General features: G+C 37.1%; 1 protein-coding gene across 5 annotated transcripts in view; it reads left to right on the top strand.

Annotated features, from left to right (window-relative positions):
• Positions 1-22,112, top strand: part of LOC124170671 (collagen alpha chain CG42342-like) — a 460,311-nt gene that overhangs the window by 355,006 nt on the left and 83,193 nt on the right. For all 5 annotated transcript variants that reach the window (XR_006867531.1, XM_046549557.1, XM_046549555.1 and 2 more), the window contains exons 2-3: positions 9,515-9,585; positions 13,889-13,924. Coding sequence is in view for 4 of the 5 variants with exons in the window: in XM_046549557.1 (XP_046405513.1) it covers positions 9,515-9,585; positions 13,889-13,924 (107 nt within the window). In the remaining variant the exon portion in view is untranslated. The remainder of the gene's footprint in view (positions 1-9,514; positions 9,586-13,888; positions 13,925-22,112) is intronic.

Below are 22,112 nucleotides of genomic sequence, written 5' to 3'. Positions count from 1 at the left end.
ATGCGTACTCCAGGAGTAATAATCTTTCGATTTAGGCAATAAAAAATAAAAGGAAACCACCCTATTAATGAATTTTTCTTATTTGTATTTAGCTAGTAAGAGAGCCAGCCTTTTCAAGCAAACTACACCTTTTCAGTGCTATCGCCACCAATGTCAATGTGTCTATGCGTACAGATAAGAGGAACATATGCAGCACTAACTTCGTGCCCCTATATTTCCGACTTGGGAATCATGCGGGCACTGTTTGTAAATTCAATAAGAGACCGCTTACGGCGCGTGAGTAACGGCTCACTTGAATGGTTCATTTCCACAGGAACGGTTCATATCCTTCGTGTCATCGTGGTTGCCTCGATGACTGAATGAGTCATTGAGCGATTCATTTGAAGATCTAACGCCTCTCTGAATGTGGTCATTTTCATTCCTAAATGCAGAATAATGCGCCTGATGTTTGATTTTGTTTCGATATACGATGGCACAGTTCACTCTAATCTCAGGCTTTGGTGTGTGATTCACATTTCATAGGGTGAGCTCCTTTCGTTGGACCACTTTCAATGGGGTGGTTTACTATTTTTTTTAATGGCCTAAATCGAAAGATTATTACTATTGGAGTACATATTTAACGCTTTTAGATGTTTAAATGATGATATCTATTTTTAGCGATTAAATGAAAAGTGAAAAATTTCAAACGCGCGAAAACGCGACGACCAAGTATGAATGCTGGGAAAAGCCCTTGTGACGTAATTCTGGTTCCAGGCCACCTTGGTGCGAGACTATGAGCGCCGATACGATGCAGACTGCTAGCAGGTGGCAGAGTACCCAGCTAGCAGGTAGCGCTTGGCTTAAATAAGGATAATTAATACCCTATCAAACGAAGAAAACTTTCCGACCTTAGGCAGTTTTAATAGGTGATAATTAAGATATGTTTCCCTGAGCTCTGTGCCTCATGCATGCATTGGTAATCTCAGACGATGTAAAACTCCTATCCTCTCGTGTAGAAACTAGGTCCCTGTGACGTCACGTGGAGTGGAATCGCATGGGCGCCAATCTGGCCTTTTTCAAATGAAGTTAAAATTGACCATTAACATTCGTCTAAACTGGGATTTCTAAAACCAAATAATTTGTATATTATGAATACACTAATGGTGAGTAAAATATATTTAAAAACACGCATTTCTCAAAGACTGTTGATTGGATTAATCAGAAATAACTGTAGAAGTCGAAAGGGTCAATAAAGATCGGTACCCACGTTTTATTCTACGGATGATGAAAAGCCTATATTTTTACTATTTAGTGCATTTTATACTGTTTTTGGAAAATGCGTGTTTTTTTTCTTTTTTATTTTCTTCTTTTTAGTTAATGTTAACTTTAATTTAAATTTTATTCCATTTCAATATTATTTCCATCATTTTATAAAATGGAGACTTCTAAGGCTACGAAAAACTTCCTCATATATAGTACGAAATAGAAGACTAAATCGATGCAAAACCCGTAAAGTCAATTTGTGAAAACATTTGAAAATTTATGGAAAGCAATCGCTAATCAGCGTTTAAAAATTTAATCTTCTGCTCTAGGCAGACGCGTTAACCGTTGCGGCAGATGACACCTGCTGAGTTGTGCGAAAAATCAACAGAGAAAAAAATCAATCGCCTTGATCGGGATTCAAACCCGGATCCCTCGATTTCCGGATGAGTGCTTCAGCCATACGTATATGATGCCACAAGCAGTCCAAATTGGGCGCCTTGCGCCACAGCCGGAGGGCATTGCCTGAACTTAAGGCCGTATTACACGGTACACGGAATTGCGCAATCTGACGTACGTGCGAAGGCGCTATCAAAATTGCGTCGTGTAAAGCTGTGAGTTGCTAGAACACATGCAAGAATGCGTGGATGCGAGACGTCAAAATAGCCCCTGTTCTAATTTCGTTCATGCATTCGCGCTATTCCACGCCATTTTAGAAATAAATGTAGCTCTAACCTGCGCAATTCCGTCCAATGTGTAAAACGGCCTATAGACCACATAGAGGCAATCGCTCTAGACGAATTTAAGTATACCGGGAGTAGGCACCGTGATAACTTTCCGGAGTCACAAGGCGATTGATTTTTTCCTCGGTGGATTTTTCGCACAATATGTGCATTGTGGTTGACTCCGTAAAGTTATCAATGTGGCTAGTCCCGGTATACTTAAATTAATAACACCTGATGAATTTACGAAGATTGAAATCACTAATACTTACCCGGAAGTTAATCAACGTGGGCATACCCAGCAATGGCAGCTGCCCCTCACCCCTAGAAGCAAAAGTTGCAAATGTCTTTAAGGAAAATAATATTTTTTCAAGCCAATAATTATAAAAACTAATAAAGAGGTCTTTAAGTTTCCTTAAAATGTTGATTTCATTCACCTTTTTTATGCTTAAATCTCACCTAAAACTTGAACAACCATGGCTTCCCCTCACTAGTGTTGATCCTGGATACACCCTTGCACTTCAAAAGTTAATTTTCAAAAATTGTGGCTCATACAGAAGAGCTATGAATAGTCTAAGAATGGATTATCATCTAGTTCTGATCTGCACTGAAAATTTCAACTCGATCCGACAATGGGAAGTGGTTTAAAAATCAATTACAAGATTCCATCGATAAGGCAGACAACAGACGAAGCAAGTTAAGAAAAAACATGTAACAAGTATCGCGAATTTTAGACGTTTCCGAAGGAAAATACGATACCTCTGAGGCACCAATCCACGGTGGGCTGAAATCTGAAAAAAAATCTGGCCCCAAAATTAGCGAATGAGCAAAAACTTTTTTTGAATGCCCATTGTGATATAAAACTGAAATTTATTTCGTTTAGAAGAATTTATTCAATCGATACAGCGCGTAAAATAAACATGAATGATAACTGGAGTGCGCAATTTTTGCGAAATATTTCGAAGTTCTATACGGAGAGAGAATGCTGTAAACATTTGGATCTTATTTCGGAGATTCATTTATGGCATTATTCTACTAGATTTTTAGAGCTTATTATTTTCATAATTGACTTGATGAATTTGGTATTTAAAATAGGCATTTTTCGGAGTTAGCGCAGCTAAGCTTCCGAGGGGTACCCTCCACATCGAACCCTCTTCGTGACATAAACAGACATTTTTATTTTAAAGATTGTTTCAATTTCATTAATTCCTTAAAAAAGAAGTTAGCTTCAGTTTTTTATCACTGGGATATTCATAAATTTGTGTTGCTCATTCATGGCTCGAGATAAAAAAATTAACAACTAAGAGAAACCTCACAGCGCTTCACGAACTTGTCACGGAGATGAATCGACGCGTAGGACAACCCGGAAGCCTGGCTGCGCCTGCAGAAACAGGTCATATTTTAAATACCAAATAAATCAAAGGTAAATTATGAAAATGTTTATCTCGAAAAATCTAGTCGAATAATATCACAAATGAGTCTCCGAAATAACAGTAACAGCTAAAATTTATAGTTTACAGTACTTTTTCTCCGTATAGCACTTTGTAATACATATTTCGTAAAAAAAATCGCACTCCAATTTCCCTCGATTATTGTTTTAAGGGGTGCATTTATTTAAAAAATTCCATCACTACGGAATTAACTTCAGTTTTTATCACTTGGATACTCATAAATAGATGTTTCTCATTCCCAGCTCGAGATAAAAGTGACGAGATTGGAGTTTTTCCCAGTTTTTTTTCGGATTTCATCTCTATATTTTCCATCATTGTTCCAACTTGCCTCAACGGTACCGTATTTTTCTTCGAAAATACCTAAAATTCGCACTACCTTTTTCTTAATTCGCGTTACCTAATTCTTCACCACTCCGCAGAAACCATATCAACATGAACTTTTTCGCATTTGAGAATTTTAGCTATCGTAACGCGAAATAACAGGGTTCCCACTTAACCGTGAAAACCTTAAAACCGTGAATATGCTGTGAATTTCGTCTACCGTGAAAAAACCTGGAAATAGCCGTGAATTTCGCCATAAAGCCTTAGAAATCTCTCAAACTTGATTGTAGAACTACGATAGACGGAATTAAAGAAAAATCGATATTTCGATCATGTTTCAAGGCCGAGTCACGTGCAGATACTGTCCACGTATTGACCTCCACACGTGTATTCGAAAGCGCAACTATTAATTGGTCCATGTGCCATGACAGCACATTGACCTTAAGCCTGCGATTGGAAGACGTTAGCCCTGGCAAAAAAATCAGCCACTTCTTCACGTCCCTGCCACCCTGCTGTCTCCAGTTTCCCACTCACACCCTTTAACCGGACATGAATTTTGCTAACGATAGGTGACGTCATAAGAGATAGCACTGTCATTGCTGCGTTTGCATTCAAGGCATCTGTTGTGTTTGTTACATTTTCAGTTCACGTGCGGCCGATGATTGTTACGTGATCAATATTTCTGCCTAAAATGCCTTATCTACAAACCGTGAATTTGAAGACATTTAGACCGTGAAAACCTGGAAAAAAGCGTGAATTTTATAATTCAGTTAGAGTGGGAACCCTGAATAAGTACTTATTGTCTCTAGCCGCTCCGGAGATATTTTCGCGACAACTCCACTGGAAGAGGGTAAAACCAAGCAAAAAAAGTGAGCCGTGTATGCATAAGAGTATTTCCTCTGTGGTCTCGCCATCCCATCCGCGACGTCCCGCCCTCCTCTTGGCCAACATCCATTCTTCTTATCGTGGGTTTTTCAGCATCCCGTCATCCCCAGCGCCCTTATCTGCCTCTCCTTATCTCTTCCTTAAGATTTCCTCCGTCACCGACCACGTCAAGTGCCTTTTCCTTCCCCATCCAGTTCACCTTTCTCAATTTCTTCTCCGCCGTCTTCTTGTCCTTCACATTTACCGCGTTTTCGTAACATCCAAAGAAGCAATGCATGTAAAGTTCTTTCTCGTTCTCTCCTCGTACGGATAATTTTGATCTCTGTATAAAATATATATTTTAAAATGAATGATTGAATTCTGGCCAAGTAAATTTTTCACTGATTTGTCGGCTTCTTAACAGACAAAACATTGTAAGTAATGGATAGACGGTAATCATGGTTATGGTATTTATTTCTTATAGCATTATTTGCCCATTTGGGGAAACGACTTTTGTGGAATTTTTTCATCTTGCTCAGACCTGGGGCCATATTTTGGCCGTAAGTGTATGAAGGAATCCATAGAAGAGAAGATAGCATGCAGGGTTACGGTCTACTAATCGTTTGTGGCGCTGACATGCTACGTTCTAAATTTTCCTTTGCCTGGGGACTCTCCTCAGTCTTCTAACCTGGTATCATTAAAATTTTTAAATCTTTCTTTAAGACAATTGTGAGGAAATTTGTGAAACCTACGGCCCTTGGTGGCTCTTTGCGGATGCCGGGAATGTTATCCATGTTCAGTGGCGATGAAAACATTGTACAAGTGCACAGATTTTATCTCTCTGCGTAATCGATATTAGCGATTGCAACGCTGGTATCAAATCCTCCCTTGATATTGAAATAGTAATCGTTAACGTTCAGTCGGTATGGAAAAAATCTGGAGCCGAAATTTTTTTATTACCACTCATCCTACTTAATGTTTGTAAAGTAAGTTTATTTCATTCACTGAAATTTCTGTAACTAAATCCTGGAATGTTAGGGGCTTTTTGTGCTTTTTTTCATCCACCCCGCATATCCCGAGCGGTGCTTGAACTTGGCCGCAAATAAACCCGCAAGTAACGACCTTCGAACCGCGATAGTTTCGCGGGGATGTTAAGCCAGGGAAGCGCCTTGCCTTCAACGCCGAATATCCTGCTCCCAAATCCTCTCTTTAATTTGAATATAAGCCTCTCCTTTAGATTCCGTCCTCCTACAGGCGGGTTTTCTTTCCTCGTTCGGTCTGCAAACTTTTCCGCAGTGCTTTATAATTGCTCCGCAAGTCTTGTCCCGGGATGTTTAAATTGCTTCAAATTAGGTGAAATGTTTTGCGGAGTGAGCCCTCGGAGGGGTTTTTATCCGTTATTTGCTCTGTTGGGTCAACTCAGGTTGTTATTTGGATAACCCAGGGCCGTACGAGTTGCTGTGTGAAAGTTCCGCGAGATTGTCGCCAAGAAATTTCAGAAGTTTTTCTGTAGGATAATATTCATCCTGGGTGAAAATATAAATTATCTTGGTGGTGACATTTAATGCTGAAAACATTGTCGGCACTAATAAAGTCAAATGGTGGAATTTGCCGGGCGAAGTATTTTTTCTAATCACATAGTTCCACCTCAGGATAAATTTCAAGGGAAGGCCTAAGGTGACTGTTTAGTAGTTTTGGAAGCCATGCTGCTTATCTTATCAACTTATTATCACTGTATAAAATGGAAAATGTTAGTGAACCAAGGAATAATTAATACATATTGTATTTTAAACGTGATAACTCCTTCTTTGTGAGTGTTAAATGTAACATTGCAAGAAATGAAAATTCTTTATCTGTTAAATTACCTTCGTCGATGGAAATGCATTGCCAGATGTATGTTGATATCAATTGACAAGTATTTTTAGACACCTATAGACATCAAACGATAGATGAAAAGCCCTTAGATATCTAACTTTAGATGTCTATTGATATTTTAATTTAAATATATTTAGTTATGCGTCTTTAAATTCTTGTTGGAGTCCCCGTTCCCCGATGCGCATGTGTTATGTCTATCGTACTTTGTGAGTGCGTCTATCTTTCATTTCCTTTCCCCTTCTGTGTATTTCTTCCTTCTCGGCGCAAAACTATACTCCTGAGTCATCTCTTGGCCAAATCTGCATCTAGGAGGGATGGATTGCATGAAAACCTCCCTCCAAAAACATTGGCAATGAAGTAATTTCGATAGTTTGGTGGTCTGCGCATCTGCTCGAAATTCCAAAGATCCGTGGTTCCATTCCCGGTCGAGGTGAAACGTCTTCCACGTGTTTTCAGTGATATCTTTACTCCGCGCAACCGCTGTGTCAACGTCATGTGTTTGTGTTCATCTGTTTGCTTCACCTTCTATTTTTATTTATTTTCCTATAAATTAATTGATTGAGATAATTATCTTTATATTCCTTTAGGAATCTAACCTATAGATTTCGATAGGAATCTTCCTATAAGTTACATTCCGATTGGAATCTAACAAGTATCTGACGTCAATAGATATGCATCTATCCATAGATGAAACTAGACAAGATATAGATATTTATTTTCCGTGTGAGCAATGCCCTTTTCGCTCGTCCTTGAGTAGGTAAATTATCAATTCATATACCTACGTGAATGATTTTACTAGTACTAGTTTTATTCCCTAATCACTTACGAAATTCATCGACTTGAATCCTAAAAGTTGGGGTTTTAGCAAATGGGTGTTTGATAGTGCTCCTTTAACTGTACTGTGATTACAGGGAAAATCGCACATCAGCCAGTATTGAGCCAACTCGAAATTATACACCAGATTATTCGAAGTTTGAAAACTCTATCACGGAGAATTAGCTCAATTGGTGGAAGTAATTGGCGCTGATGTTGGAAAACTTGCGAATGAGTTGTCTACTATAGAATTTCTACACTTCGCTAGCATTACTCCAAGACCTATTGTTATCGACAAAAGAGACTAATTTGGAGCGAGTAATCTGTCACTAAAGGGCGTTCGGTCTAGCAGGAGGTAAGAGTCCTTCTTACCCTCACGTATCCAAACCAACCTTATGGTTTAATTGAAGTGAGTGATATGTTGAGGTATACTAAGCAGGAAGCCTTAGCTAAACCGTGAAGAAGTCTCTAGAAAATATTTTCGGGAGATCATTTGGGATGGATACACTGAAAAGCGTATCTCTCAAACATTTCGGAGTGGTTAGAACCATTGGCGCAGCGAGGGTGGGGGGAGGGTTTTGGGGGATAAAACCCCCCAGAGCGCAGAAATTTTTTTAAGTTTAATTCATCTTACTTAATTGCAGATTGAAATTACTAATATAATAGTGAAAGGATTAATATAACATCCCTCAGAAAGCCATAAAACTCACCATTTTGAACCATTTATCATAAAATTCCGCAATTTATTAATTTCGCACCTACCGCTTATTCTGGTGGGTATTCCATACCCCCACATACCCCGGTATTAGTTGCACCCTTAGACCAAATAAGCTACGTATCTAGGGTAAGTAGCATAAATGGTCTAACGGTATAAACGGTATATGACGGTATAAACGTCGAAACTAGTAGACTGTTAAAATAAAAGTTTGTGGAATAGTACTGAGTTTTGTTTCACCATGAATATATGGTCTAAAGTTGCATCTAAACCCCCCAGCCTTAATTCCTAGCTGCGCCCCTGGTTAGAACCCCTTGACCCCCCCGCAACGGTCGTGATGAAGTGTGTTGTATTGGCGTGGTTCTGATACGCGAGGGAGCTGGTATGCATTTAAACTGGAGTTCACGTGCCGCGTAAACCAATGCAAGCACCCAGTGAGGCGCTCCCGGAATGCCACGTAGCGGCCGACTCCGGAACCACGAACATCGATGAAGCTATCATGAATGGGCGCTCTTTTTCGAGTCTTGCAAATATTTTCTTTCGTCGCGATAGTTATGTTGTAACGATATTTTTTCTTTCGAAGATTAATCATGCGTCATGTTTACTCGTTTGTATTTTTTGTTTCTCATGGCATTATTCCATTTTTTCTTCAGTTAATCTTTATTGTATACTGCTTATGTATCAACAGTTCATCTGGAAAATATTTTTTGTCACGCAACCAGAGGCGTTACTATGATGAGGAGGGTAGATCCCCACAAAGCCTCAGAAAAATAAAAAAATTACTTAAAACTATTGTCAAGTTTTGACGTATAATAACTGCATCAGCTTAAAGTTCAATTATTAGTGCCAAAATGATGTAAAATGTATTTCCAGGTGTGTCATTTTTTTATTTTACCGGAACCCCCTCTTTCCCCGCCCAAAGCGTATTCGTAGTTACACCACTTTATGCAACAAAATGCGCAGTATTACGATTGTATTTCTGAAAGGTGATCCGTCTTACATGCAATAGCCTATGGCTGGGGTGTCAAACTCACTCACCTTGGCGGGCCACATTAGCCAACTCATACAGATCGAGGACCGCATATGTATTTCAGGACCAATTACAGGAGACTTATATAAAATACTACCGCAACTATATTATAATTATTATTATTTAAAAAGGCAACTGAAAGAGAAGAAAGTTATTTACTTAAATCCCTAGTACTAATACTCCCAGATACTTGACACCTCTTTGCATGTACAAGTGTATGAGGAAATGCATGTGGGTATAATGGATGAAGTGCCAGTAAGTTTTGATCTTCCAACCGCAAGAGCTGTAAATCTTAAAGGAGCAAAGGAAGTGTCGATTGCGATTGAAGAAGTCATGGTGCCGCGGGCCGCGTGTTTGACACTCCTGGCCTATGGGGTCACCTAATGCTCCAAAATTATTTTGTATCTATGATATTTAAATTTTAAACCGTCTAAAGAGCAATAAATGTATTGTATTATATTTTTTTCTTTCTTCTTCGTTGCAGGGCCTCCGGGTCCGCCCGGCAAAAGAGGAAAGAGAGGGAAAAAAGGCGACATTGGAGACTCGGGTGCTGCTGTAAGTGTTCATTTTGAATCTATGTTCATGTTCTTTCTTTTTGTTTACTCTTTGAATTATTTTTATTAAATCATTTTAATGTTATTTAGTCTATCAATAGTTAAACTTTATATTAAATTAAAATTTTCCCTAGGTTTTAGCTACGAACATAATATTCAGATCTGAAATTGGTCAGTGTATAGCTTTATTTCTATGGAAACGGTTGGGAACCAATAGGGAACTGATAAATGGAAATGATACGGAACGCTATATAATTTATTTCATATGCCTCCACGTTTCCAAATCTTGGTTCCATATTTGGTTCAGATCAAGGATTTCAGTGGCCTACCTGTTCCAGTTCTGACCTGATCAATATCATGTCTGATTTTATATGGGAACTAGTACGAAATTTTTGTACAAAAGTAGTTGGCATTTTAAAAGTTAGACTCAGTGTTGGTTTCTTTTACTCTATCGAGAAAATTGTTTCCGAAAAATCTGAAGATATCACATGCGTGTAAATCATCGAAATTACGATTCTAGATGGCAAATTTTTGCTAATGAGTAGTTTCTTTGGGCAGTCTATTACACCCAGTACTTCTGAACTGGCGATAACGACTAATCCTGCGCCTATGCTAAGTCGCAATTATATTTCTCAAGTGCCATACTGCTATCGAATTTCCATACAACTTCCTAAATTTATAGAAGATAAATTCAGTGCGTTTTCAGTTTTTATTCTTCTTTCGCCTATATTCACATTTTTCGATCATACCTAGGATTATTAATTCATTATGCGACGGTTTAATTTGTTTTATAATCGTAATGACTCATGGTATAAGGAAATTATCTCTGATTTTTTCGGAGAATCGGATGAATCACTCAAATTTGTTTGGAGAAACGTTATAGAATTAACTAGGCACTTTATAAATTGTCTTCTTTCATTGACCTTGTTAAATCTTTAGTTCCTACTTCTCGTATCTTAACTTTTGATATGCAAAATACCTAATTAGTGCAATTAGTTCGATTTTTATTTCTTAAGTAAGAGGCATTCACTTAATATTTGGTGCAGCGAAATAGTGTTTGAAACTTCTTCAATAGAATCTTGGTGCAATGTCAAACTCTAATGCGTTATATATATATATATTTGTGTGCGTGAATAATTATGCTTATTTTTCCTTTCTAATAATATTTCCATTTGCTTATCTTTGCACCATGATATCCTTACTCAACTGATGCTCCCGAAGGGGTCGCTTTTCTTTCCCCCTAAATGTTGTTGTTACCTTCGAGTATTGCTTTATCTGTGCGGGAAATCAAACTTATGAACCAAGGAATCTCAGAGACTGCTTCCTTTCTCTTTTGGGGATTGGGATCAATATTGACCCAGGGAAGGATACTGGGCCAACTCCTTCCTCATGAATGAAACGGACGAGAGAATTCGTTCTATTTATTCCCAGACTTCTTTCCGACTCCGACTGGGATTTTTATGTGTCCCTGACTTTCCTGATCACTTTCGTATGGCATCTTGATTTATTCCTATTCGTATTCTTGTTTGCTTTTGGGTCCAAATATGTGGTCTCTGTTCGTTCAACGACTGCTCATTTTCCATATCTTAGCTTGACGGCCGAAAGAGCTATAAATTATTCTGTCCACGTAGCCTGTTTCTCCTTGGGTCTCATCATTGTTTTTCTTGATCCTCATTTCTTATTTTCCCTTCTTCCTACGTGACGTGTCGTAGTTTGAGAGGAATAGCTCCTCAGCTGCCACTGGAAAATGACTTGGTTTGTGACATGTTCCATCTCGAGTATATGCTGCTTGTTTAACATTTGAGGGGAGAATATTAATAGTGATCCGCCATTCACAAAAATTTAAATAATTCTATACATAGGAATTCGTTTATCTTGATAGTAGATTTGGGAAAAGGTTATTTTGTTATGCAAATAGTTTTATATCATTTCCATTGAAAGCTGTGTACTACGAACAACGTTGAAATTTCTAAGATCTAAAAAATTATCCTATTGGATTAACCCATTAAAACCCTTAACATAACATCTTAAGTCCAGATGTAAATTATCCGTATTTTTTCTGGGAATTATAGTTTTTGTTTAGGTTTGTCGTGAATACTACTATGAAACTTATTATTTGTACCAGATAAGCTGTTTAACTCTCCCGTACAACGTTTTTTAAACTTTTTTAAGCATTTTTCGGTATGACGACATTTAGAAGCAAACCTTGGACTTCGATTTTTATAGACTCGTCAAGCATTTTCTTGAAATTGAGAAATAACGAGTTAATTTGCCATTTTCATTCACTAGAGAGATTTCCCATTCATGAGGGAAAAATCCTGGTTTGCACTGAAATTACTGTTTTATTAACTGAGGTTACTGCCAAACATGCAGCTGTGGCCATCAAAGAAAGTTTGCGGACATCAAGGAAATTATGATAACTGATTTCAAATGCATGTGTGGGTACGGGAATTTTTTCTCGTCAAATAATCCCTCAAAATTTCGTATGCATCTATTTTTATACATTTCTGTATGGGCGGCTCTGCAATTCTGAAATAGATAATCCTTTTTGTCTCCCAGAGGAACCCAATCCTCCCCTCCTCCAATTCCGAAAGTGAAAAATTAGAAAGTTGTATGCACCATCTTAGAGGTACTTGCATCCAAGACTGTCGCGACGTGGGGGGCAAGTAATTCAAGCATTCCAAAGTTTTGAGGGGGTTCAAAACTAGGCGTACCCCTCCAATTTAATCCCCTAAAGTAAATATAACCCCCTCCATTTAGTCAGAAATGGATGGATCAACTGATTTGCCCTTAATTTAAAATGTTTGATTGCATTTTTCTACCTTATAATACTTTCGTAGCGAGCTTATATTTTTATAATTTTCCTGTCTCTAAAAACTAAAATAATATCAACCCATTAGCATTTTGAGCTAGTGCAGTGATACTTTCGTACACAAATATTAGGTTGTCTTTATGATGTACCCTGATTTTCCTAATAATTACACATCCGGATAGCAACGCATAACTTTTTCAATGATTTCTTCAACAAAATAATTTTTGGTGCTACTATTGGTATAGATATTGTAGCCCTCTATTCCAATCTTTCCTGTATTTATAAGCTACTGTCTTTTGTTTGCTGGAATTTTATTTCTCTAGGTCTTGGTCGAAGAAATATTTCTTCGATTTGTCATTCCATTATCCTTTCATGAAAATGCCGTCTTGTAGCGTGGGCCACGCATCACGTTCTCCTCACTAGGGGAGTGTTCGAAAAGCGGGTCTCAGTATCCAATCAAACTTTATAGTGCCATAGTCAATCGGGCGCTGTTCACATGGGGTTACATAACCAATAGATTAAATAAAAACCGATTTTTGAACAATGATTTTTGGATTAATCTTGTCGAAGTTTAGTGATTACTGTGACCGATTGCTACGTTTAGGTCGTAAGATCGGGTCTCGCATGTGTCACTATTTTTCATCATTCTTTTTAATTCTTTTGTCATACAGAAGCCTGCAATTCTCAACTGCTTCCATGATTTTCATTTAAAATTTTATTTTTAATCGTGGTAACTTTTAATGCACATGCGTCGTCTGACGTTTTGCCATTTTTTCACACAGAAGTCTCCTTTGATTTCTCTCTTTTATGCCCGTGTCACAACACGACGCGGTATTACAATAATAATGTCCTTGGTTTCTTTTTATGCTACAATGTGTTATTCTGCTCTCATTACTCAAAATGCAAGCCTATATTTCCTATCTAGAATATGTTTTTACTACATTTTTTATGGCATTTTGGTATCCCTTAGTGGCTAGATACGACTTGGTGAGAGCATTGCAGAAACATTATCTTTCTTGTAATAATCTGCCCAATTTTACGCTAAAGAAAAGAAATAATTACTTTTTAAAACTTAAGTTCCTTGTTTTTTTATTTCCTTTTCCCTCATATGCCGTTAAATATTGTTATGCTGAAGTGGATATTTTTAATAAATCATTTCTTGATACTTAAAACTATATTTTGGTCATTTTACCTTATTACTGTATCATTTAAGTTAAAATATAAATGTAAATATACCAGCATCATATAAGAGTTTAAATAAATCATAAAATACACTTAAATTCTAAGGGTGGTCAGAGAAAATGATCATCTATATTGAAGCTATGAGAAATATTAAATTATCTTTTAACCTGAAAACATTTATTTTGTTATTTTCTGTATAACTCTTCAAGAATGTTTTTTCTGTATTTTATTTTAATTTACTTAGCTTTTATCCGCATTTAAGTATTCAACTTCAAAGCTTTTTGCTAATTTTATTTTTCTTTCGTTACAGGGTCCAATTGGTCCTCCTGGGAAAAATGGCTTCCCGGTATTTAAATACTCCTAATAATAATAACGATTACTACATTTATCGTTGGAAAACTGTTTTGTTTTGTACAGAAATAATAATAAGCATATCACTAAGATAATAGGTCCCTGTATAGTCCTAAGTTGTAAATAATTTTAATTTGCTTCATAAAATTTTATTTAAACGCTTAATGTCATCGTTTATTTGCGAATAAATTATTCTTTCGCTAAATTGGTAATAATATCATTAAAAAAATGTAATGCTTACTCAGTACCACTTTTATCATCTAATATGGGATTAACTTAAATAACCCATGAGTTGGAATAGACAAGCTAAAAGGCCTCATTTTGTTGCCATGCGCTGTAAAATATAAAATTAATTGCCTATAACTGCTATTTCGGTGCTAACCGTGCAATGCGTTAACCTGATCATTAAATTCGCTACCTAACTTTTTCACCATCTTGTAATTGGTAAAGATATTTGGATTATGGTTTTTCCTTGGACATATCCTCTCTTGTACTTTTTCTTACTTTTATGATCCTGCTAGTCTGTAGTATTTTCATGGTTTACCTTAATTGTTTTTCTCAAATAAAATTGTGTGCATTTGTCTCATTCAAATTCATTTTTTCAGCATTACTGTGTTTGTGTCTCGTCTTGCTGGTTGGGCTGATGTTCATTATTTTTACGTCTTGTTTGGCCCTAATTAGGACCCCGTCGTTACATGATATCCCCTAGAAAGGGCGCTCTGTATTAGCGAGGCTACTCTTAGGATAGTGTGACGTTTTTAATAGTGAGCGTTTTTTTTCCTCTTTGAGTGTTGGTGAATGCTATTTTATTTATAACTGTCCATGGCATTGTGCATGTAGTTAGTGTCACATGTCCGCGCACGATTCGTTTTTACATTTTTCATTGTTTTCCTCTACGTGTTGCATCATTTTTTTGTGTCAAGCTGTGTTAAAGTGAGACCATATTAGTGTTTCCAGCAGAATGAGCGGTACTTTGGGTTCTCCATATGATTAATTTTAGTGACGTGCGCATTCCGTGAATTTATTCCCCTAGCGAGTTCCACAAATGTGTGAGTAGATATAGTGAGTAGCATAACGGTCTATATTAAAACATACTCACTGCGACGAATCTACTGTGTTATTCTGGTTCAACCTATGCCTCAGTAGGTTGAACCAGAACTCGGTCAGTTGGTACTAGGAGAAAGAGTGGAATTGTACCATAGCTTCATTTGTAATGTGATTCTCGAAGTAATACCACAAGACAGTGTTGATTACCTATCCTATGCTGTGATGGTGTTCGTCGGTTGAATAGCCGTCGGGAGGTTTTTTAACGTTAGATCAACAGCCTTTACACTTTTTTCTAAGTGTCTTATCAATCACCAGTGCGAATGAAACCAACAGTTTTGCTTTGCTCGACCATAACTTGGTAACTCTCCGCCATTAGTGGCGCCCATTTATAGCTTACCTTCCTTGAAAATATACGTGTACTTTTGCTGTATATTTTAGGATACGTTTGGACAAGTAAAAACTTTGCTGAAAGCAAATAGACTCCCAGTAGTTTATTTTTCCGCGCAAAATCGCATTTTTAGTGGATCTTCACCTATTCCGTGATTTCTGTAGTATTTCTCACTTTTTCAAGGCACGCTCTATGTGAGTTTTATTGAATGTATTGCCTCTTTTATCTAAAAAAAAAACTCCAAGAGACCCTGAGAATCTTTCGAGCAAAGTACTTGAACTTTTTCACGAGTATTAAGATTTTCCCTTCACAGATTTTTATTATGCTTAAGTAATTCGTCATTCATTTTTAGCAAACCTCGACATTTAACAAAATTATAATGTAGCTAAGCTTTTAAATGTTTCCATTTTCAAAAATACAGGGCCCGGATATACTTTTCGAGTGGAAAGAATATTTTTCCATTGGTGTAAGTGGCTGTTGTTTGTAGGTTATCTTGAATATTTATTGGTCATTAACGATTATATTCTCATCCGCTATAAAATTTTATACAAAGGTAGGGGTGATATACAAAACAGTCATTTAACAATAAAAAGTCAAATGTAGAGGCCAAAATATAGCATTAAGGTCGAATTTTGTCTTTGAAATACAACACAGTTTTTTTACAATAATAACAATCCTGGAATTTTATTAGAAAAATTCAGAGGCATAACACTAACTTTTAGTATTTAAAAATTTTTCATTGCTCACAAAAAACGATATTTGATGTTTTATTGCCTTTTTATGCTATAATTACCTCTCAATTTGGCATGCCAATGTCCCTTGAGTATTTTTGTTGTACAAGAGCCCTGAGGATGAAAATATAATTTTTGAAATATTGGCAAAGAACTAAGTACTCTTTTATAGACCAAGCATCTAGATAAAAATAATCGTTTGGAATATCAGCCACTCCACCAAAAAAAAAGTATTCTTTCGTTTCGAAATATATATCTGGGCTCAGTACCTAGTGTTAAAAATGGCATTATTCATCTGCAAAGCCCTTTAGGAATTAAATGTAATGAGTGACGTGGTTCTCTAAAAATAGCAAAATACTACTAAGTTAAACAAAAATCATCTGTAGATACAAAAGTTATGAAGAGCGATTTCGAGATAACTGAAGTTCTCAGTGGTTAAGAAACACAGTAATTAGTTTTTCTTTGGTTCCAAATGACTGTAAATATTAATGAAACGAAACCTTAGTACGCGTCACATTTGGGCCAATTTTTACTGAGTAGGAATGAGAATAATGAAGATTCAATAATTATGGTTATTAAATTTATGCATTTTTAACTTTAGGAGGAGAAGACAATCGATTTTTTGTGAAGGAAGTGACTTGTAGTAACTGTAGTGTATAGAAAATTCTTAAAGATGTATCAAAATTGCTGTCATCAGCTTTGATTTCGAATAAACCTTGGTTGTAGATTTAAAATCTCGTTTAATTATGCAAGTTTCCTAAGATGGCGATAACGTCTGTTCTCGTCGTTAGCACTGAATTCTCTGCCTTTAAAAGCTGTTACTTAACTGTCTTTACCGCCTTAAATAAAATGGAGCGTTTCATCTTATTACTGTAAAGCATTTTGTATGCTTATTAGTATTCTTCAGACGTCCATATTGTACCCCGATATCGTTCACTCTTTGTCGTTATAGTTTCTACTTGAAGTCTACTTTGCGTCTTCTACCGTTCCACTTCCAAAATAATCAGGTCAATTGTGGCTCTACGGCGATGAAGTATGCGTGAATAGGCTTGTTTACACGATACATTGACACGTACAAGTTAATGTCTGTTTGCGTGAATGATTTTGGTGGACTGGAACGGAACATGTATGATTGCATGAACCAAATAAGAGCCGGTTTTTTTTATCATGCATTCACACAAGTTGAGTGGTTACACGGTATATTTTCTTCTTCATTCTCGCGTTAATAACATTTAGACATTAACTCGTACGGGTTAATTCACCGCGTAAATAGGCCTTAACACATTCAGCAGTTTAAATATTGTTTAGGCAGTAGGTCATTTTATTTTGTCTTTGCGGTCATTTGATCAATTATAGTTTTTTTTTAAATGACCCAATCTTTGTTCAACTTCAGTTACTTTGAGGTGCAGCTGCGTGTGAACTTTTGAGGTGCGTATCGTGATCAGTGTGAAATTGCTATATTTTCGTAGCATCTAAAATCGTAGTAATGAATTCCGCTGGTAACAGTGCAGTAGACCTTCGCTATCCGATGCAAAACCGTCTAGGACCGATCTTGAAAATAAATCCATCTTATATTGTATCGGCAATTGGCATTTCCAGACGTGGAATCGGTGTAAATAATATCAGATCCAATCCATTCAGGGTATGTGACGGAGCCAATGCATATGAAATATCGTGGATTACAATAATAAAAAAATATTACTAAACCAGTGTAAATTATTATTAATTTTGGTTTAGTAATAGTAATAACTTTAGTGCATGCAAATGACCTTTCCGTCTTTTACCTTCGAGGCGCTCGGCTGTCGCAGACAATTTCAGGGACTTCAAGATAGAAACTATGACTTTCTTTTTGCATTTTTGCAATTCCACTGCATTTATCAACGACGAAAAATTCCGATCAAAATCATCACCTTAGACTTAATACTTATTTTTACATTATTTTTCATCATTTCGGTATTAATTATTATCATTATTGGTTTAATAATAAGATTAATTGTTATTGAACCAATTAATAAGTTCAACCGATTTTGGTTTGATATATTGGAAGCTAGGCATATTGAAATAATAGGTAGTTGCACTTTTCCACAGTTATTTAATCCGCAGGACGCGTTTGTACCATGTTGTTTTGTAGTATATGATGGATCTGTAAGCCGAAAGTCGACGTACGCATTTAATAATTGGGGTAAAAGTGCCACTACCTTTTTTTCAATAGACCAATCCGTATGAACATTAAATGCGTAGTATTTAAATAAATAAAAGATCGTACTTTCCACATACACGTACACTTTTCCACAAATATTTTTACTGCGTACAACGCGTTTAAGCACACTGAGCCATCATCTGTTACAGGACTTATCACGTACAGGTCTCGTACCAGATTGTGGCTCAGTGAGCCGAAACGCGTTGTATGCAGTAAAATAATTTATGGAAAAATGCTACGATCTTTATTTATTTATATAAACTACCACCAATAGGGTAGTTTCCTTCATCAAAGAAAACGAAAGACATTGATTACGATTCGTTAACCACCATTAGTGTATTCATAATACACAAATTATTTGGTTTTAGAAATCCCAGTTTAGACGAATGTTAATGGTCAATTTTAACCTCATTTGAAAAAGCCCAGATTCGCGCCCATGCGATTCCACTCCGCGTGACGTCACAGGGACTTAGTTTCTATACGAGTAGATAGGAGTTCTACAGTGCCTCAGATTACCAATGCATGCATGAGGCACAGAGCTCAGGAAAACACCTCTTAATAATCACCTATTAAAACTACCTATGGTCGAGAAGTTTCCTTTGTTTCAAAAGGTATTATTAATCCTTATATAAGCCAAGCGCTACCTGCTAGCAGGGTACTCTGCTAGCAGGTAGACGATTGGCATTGGTCAATTTTAATCTCATTTTAAAAAGGCCAGATTGGCGCCCATGCGATGCCACTCCACGTGAATTCACAGGGACCTAGTTTCTATACGAGTAGTCCGGAGTTTTACATCGTCTGAGATTACCAATGCACGCATGAGGCACAGAGCTCTGGGAAACATCTTTTAATAATCACCCATTAAAATTGCCTAAGGTCAGAAAGTTTCCTTCGTTTGATAGGGTATTAATAATCCTTATTAAAGCCAAGCGCTACCTGCTAGCAGGGTACTCAGCTACCTGTCAGCAGCCTGAATCGTATCAGCGCTAAAAGCCTCGCTCCAAGGTCACCTCACAAGGCGGCGTAGAGAACCAGAATGACGTCACACGAGCTTTTCCCAGCATTCATGCTTAGCCGTCGCGTTTTTTTTTTATTTTTACATTTCGTTTAATCGCGAAAAATAGATATCGCTATTTAAAAATCTAAGAGGGTGAAATGCGTACTCCAGGAGTAATAACCTTTCGGTTTAAGCAATAAAAAAGTAATTGGAAACTACCCTATTGAAGCCTGAATGTGTTGAACTTATATGCGTAATAATTACCCCGAACATTTACACGAGGTTTTCTTCTATACACACCATTACGATCGTGTGTCGTCGAATCCATCGTGCAAGGTGACTGCATAGGGGAGGCCCAATTCCATCCCATACAAGGCTGATTTCTATTTTCTTTTTGGTCGCGTTTGAATCGGCTTTCAAAAATGTCCGCGGCGTGGTGATGAGTGCAATGAGATCCACTTTTATCCAATATTTTGCAGCAAAATTTTTGTAATTGCCAGGAATAGCATTGAAAAGTCATGAATTTGATAAATCACACCGCCATGAATGTCGATTTCGATTGACATCCCAAATTATACCTTACGAGCGTGATGCGCCCGCTCCCAGCGGGCTTCCCCCGCTCTTTTCAATGCACGTCCACAGAGGGATAGGCGCGTTTCTAATTTTAAAATTTAGAAAAAAAGGCAAAATCTTATGTAGAAATTTAATTTGAATGTTCATGTACAAATTGAGGTCAGAGGACCTCTTTAAACACAACATTGGAAGTAATTACACTATCCTCTGTTAATACTTGTTTGGCGTTTTCCTTAATATTTACAAAAATATTTTGAAAAGATCATACCCAAGAGAATGCTACATAAAGTTGGCCATGAAAGAATACAGGATCAGGCAGGAATAAGCCAGCTCTTTGCAAAGTCTGACCCTGAGCCTTGTTAATAGTCATCGCATGGGAAACCTTATTGGGAAATTGTCTGCGAGTCAAATTAAAAGGCATCCGACGGCGTTAACTGTATTCTTGGGATGAGGGCAATCTTGCCGGAATCGATTATTATTTTCTTTTATAGGTTTTTTTAAACCAATTTTAGGAAACAATAGCAATATTTAGGAAGAAAGATATGCCGTCGTATGTTCTCTGATAAATTCTGTGCATTTTGGTACCTCATTTGTAGACTTTTGGTTGCGTATAAGTTGAGAAAAAGGTATCTATACAGTAGAAATAATATAGAGGATTTCCTCGTGAAACTCGGATCAATTTGTCCCATCGACGAGAGTGGCGACTTTTGTGAACCCATTTAAATGCGCGGTGGGCGGCAACATATTTTGAGGCCGACTTGAGGATCCTATTTGGTAATATTCCTGCCATCGTACATCGATCCCATCTGAAAACGTGTGTCTACAGCGTTTTCAAAGCGAAAATTTGAAGGAACGTATCTCTGTTTTTCGAACAAAGTTCGTATTTTGCCTCGATTCCGCACGTTTTCCACCTCTCTTAACTAAAGGCACGATTAATTCAGTTTGAAAAATCCCTAGCTGCTACAAACAATAGATCGATTGTTAATATCTGCCATTAAAACCCACTTCCTACTAACAAGCATAAAACCCAAAAATAATCCCTCCTCCCCCACCATATCCCTACCCCAGAAGTCACTGCGATTCATCCATGACGACAATAACTGAAACGAAAATTTTAGAATCCCGCTGTGGATAGCCAAATGGCTTGGAACATTAAATAAACCAACAAGGAAGTTTCGGCTTGGCGTGGGGTTTTCCTTGCTTAAAACTTGTTCCATTTTCTATACGTGAGGGTCTCATGAGTTGATCATCAGTTTCTTACCGGAACTAAATTTTCTGAAAGGAGGAGCGATAGAGGTAAATGTTCAAAAAAACTTCGCTCTTCGTATCCTGAAATTTTAAAGACAAAAGTATAAGTTTTAAAGGAGCAATTTGTCGAGGAGAAGTGGCCGACTTCTCCTCAATTGGTGATAGGGAAATTCTTAAAGGATTTTCTGTTGTAATGTTATTGCATATGAGTGGAATAAAGTTATATTTTATATTATATAAATGGTTGTATACTAAATTTCAGACTTGTGAGCCATCATAGAGAAAAAACAAATGGTAGGTATTTGCATGTGAAAAGTTGTGTAGTCAGTGGTTGTGAATTGATTGTTGATTTTCGGAGTACCACTCGGCCATTTTTTTCAATTTCACGTCGGTGTATGACTTCCCCTTTCGTGCGGCAAGTTCCCACGTAGTAGTTCCCACCAAGTTGTTTACGCCTTGAAACGAAGAGGTGGAGCACATAAGTATTATATTTATGGTGGAAAATTTGATTGAAATCTTTTGTAGTTGATAAATACCGTGAAATTGTGAAAATGTATAAATAAAATCGTAGTTTCTCTCTTGAAGTACCTAAAGTTGTCCGCTATTGCCGAGCACCTCTTAAGCCTGCATGGCACTTTCCAATTTATTGAAAATAAATCAGCGAGAAATATTGTTTCAAATATTGTGCGTTACGCACCGTATGACGCGTATCGATTTTTACACCGATATTGGCCAAAATAGTGTTCTAATTTCCCGCTAGAGAACACCATTGTATTTCGATGTTTTTACGTTGTATAAGCATTCGTGTGATTTGTACGCTTCAATCAAGGGTGAAACAACTTCTTTTGTCCACATTTTAGAAATTTCAAGCGAATTCTCTAAACAAAACCAATTTTTTAGAACCAAACCGGATTTTTTGCAAAGAGCTTCTTGTTTTGGCCACTTGGAGACAACAAAATTGACTTCTGATAGGAGATTGACCGCGAGAAAATAGAACCT

The sequence above is a fragment of the Ischnura elegans genome, chromosome X (assembly GCF_921293095.1).
Source record: "Ischnura elegans chromosome X, ioIscEleg1.1, whole genome shotgun sequence".
NCBI classification, from domain to species: domain Eukaryota; kingdom Metazoa; phylum Arthropoda; class Insecta; order Odonata; family Coenagrionidae; genus Ischnura; species Ischnura elegans.
Note: the sequence above shows the minus strand (reverse complement) of the source record. Positions and strands in the feature narration are given on the sequence as shown.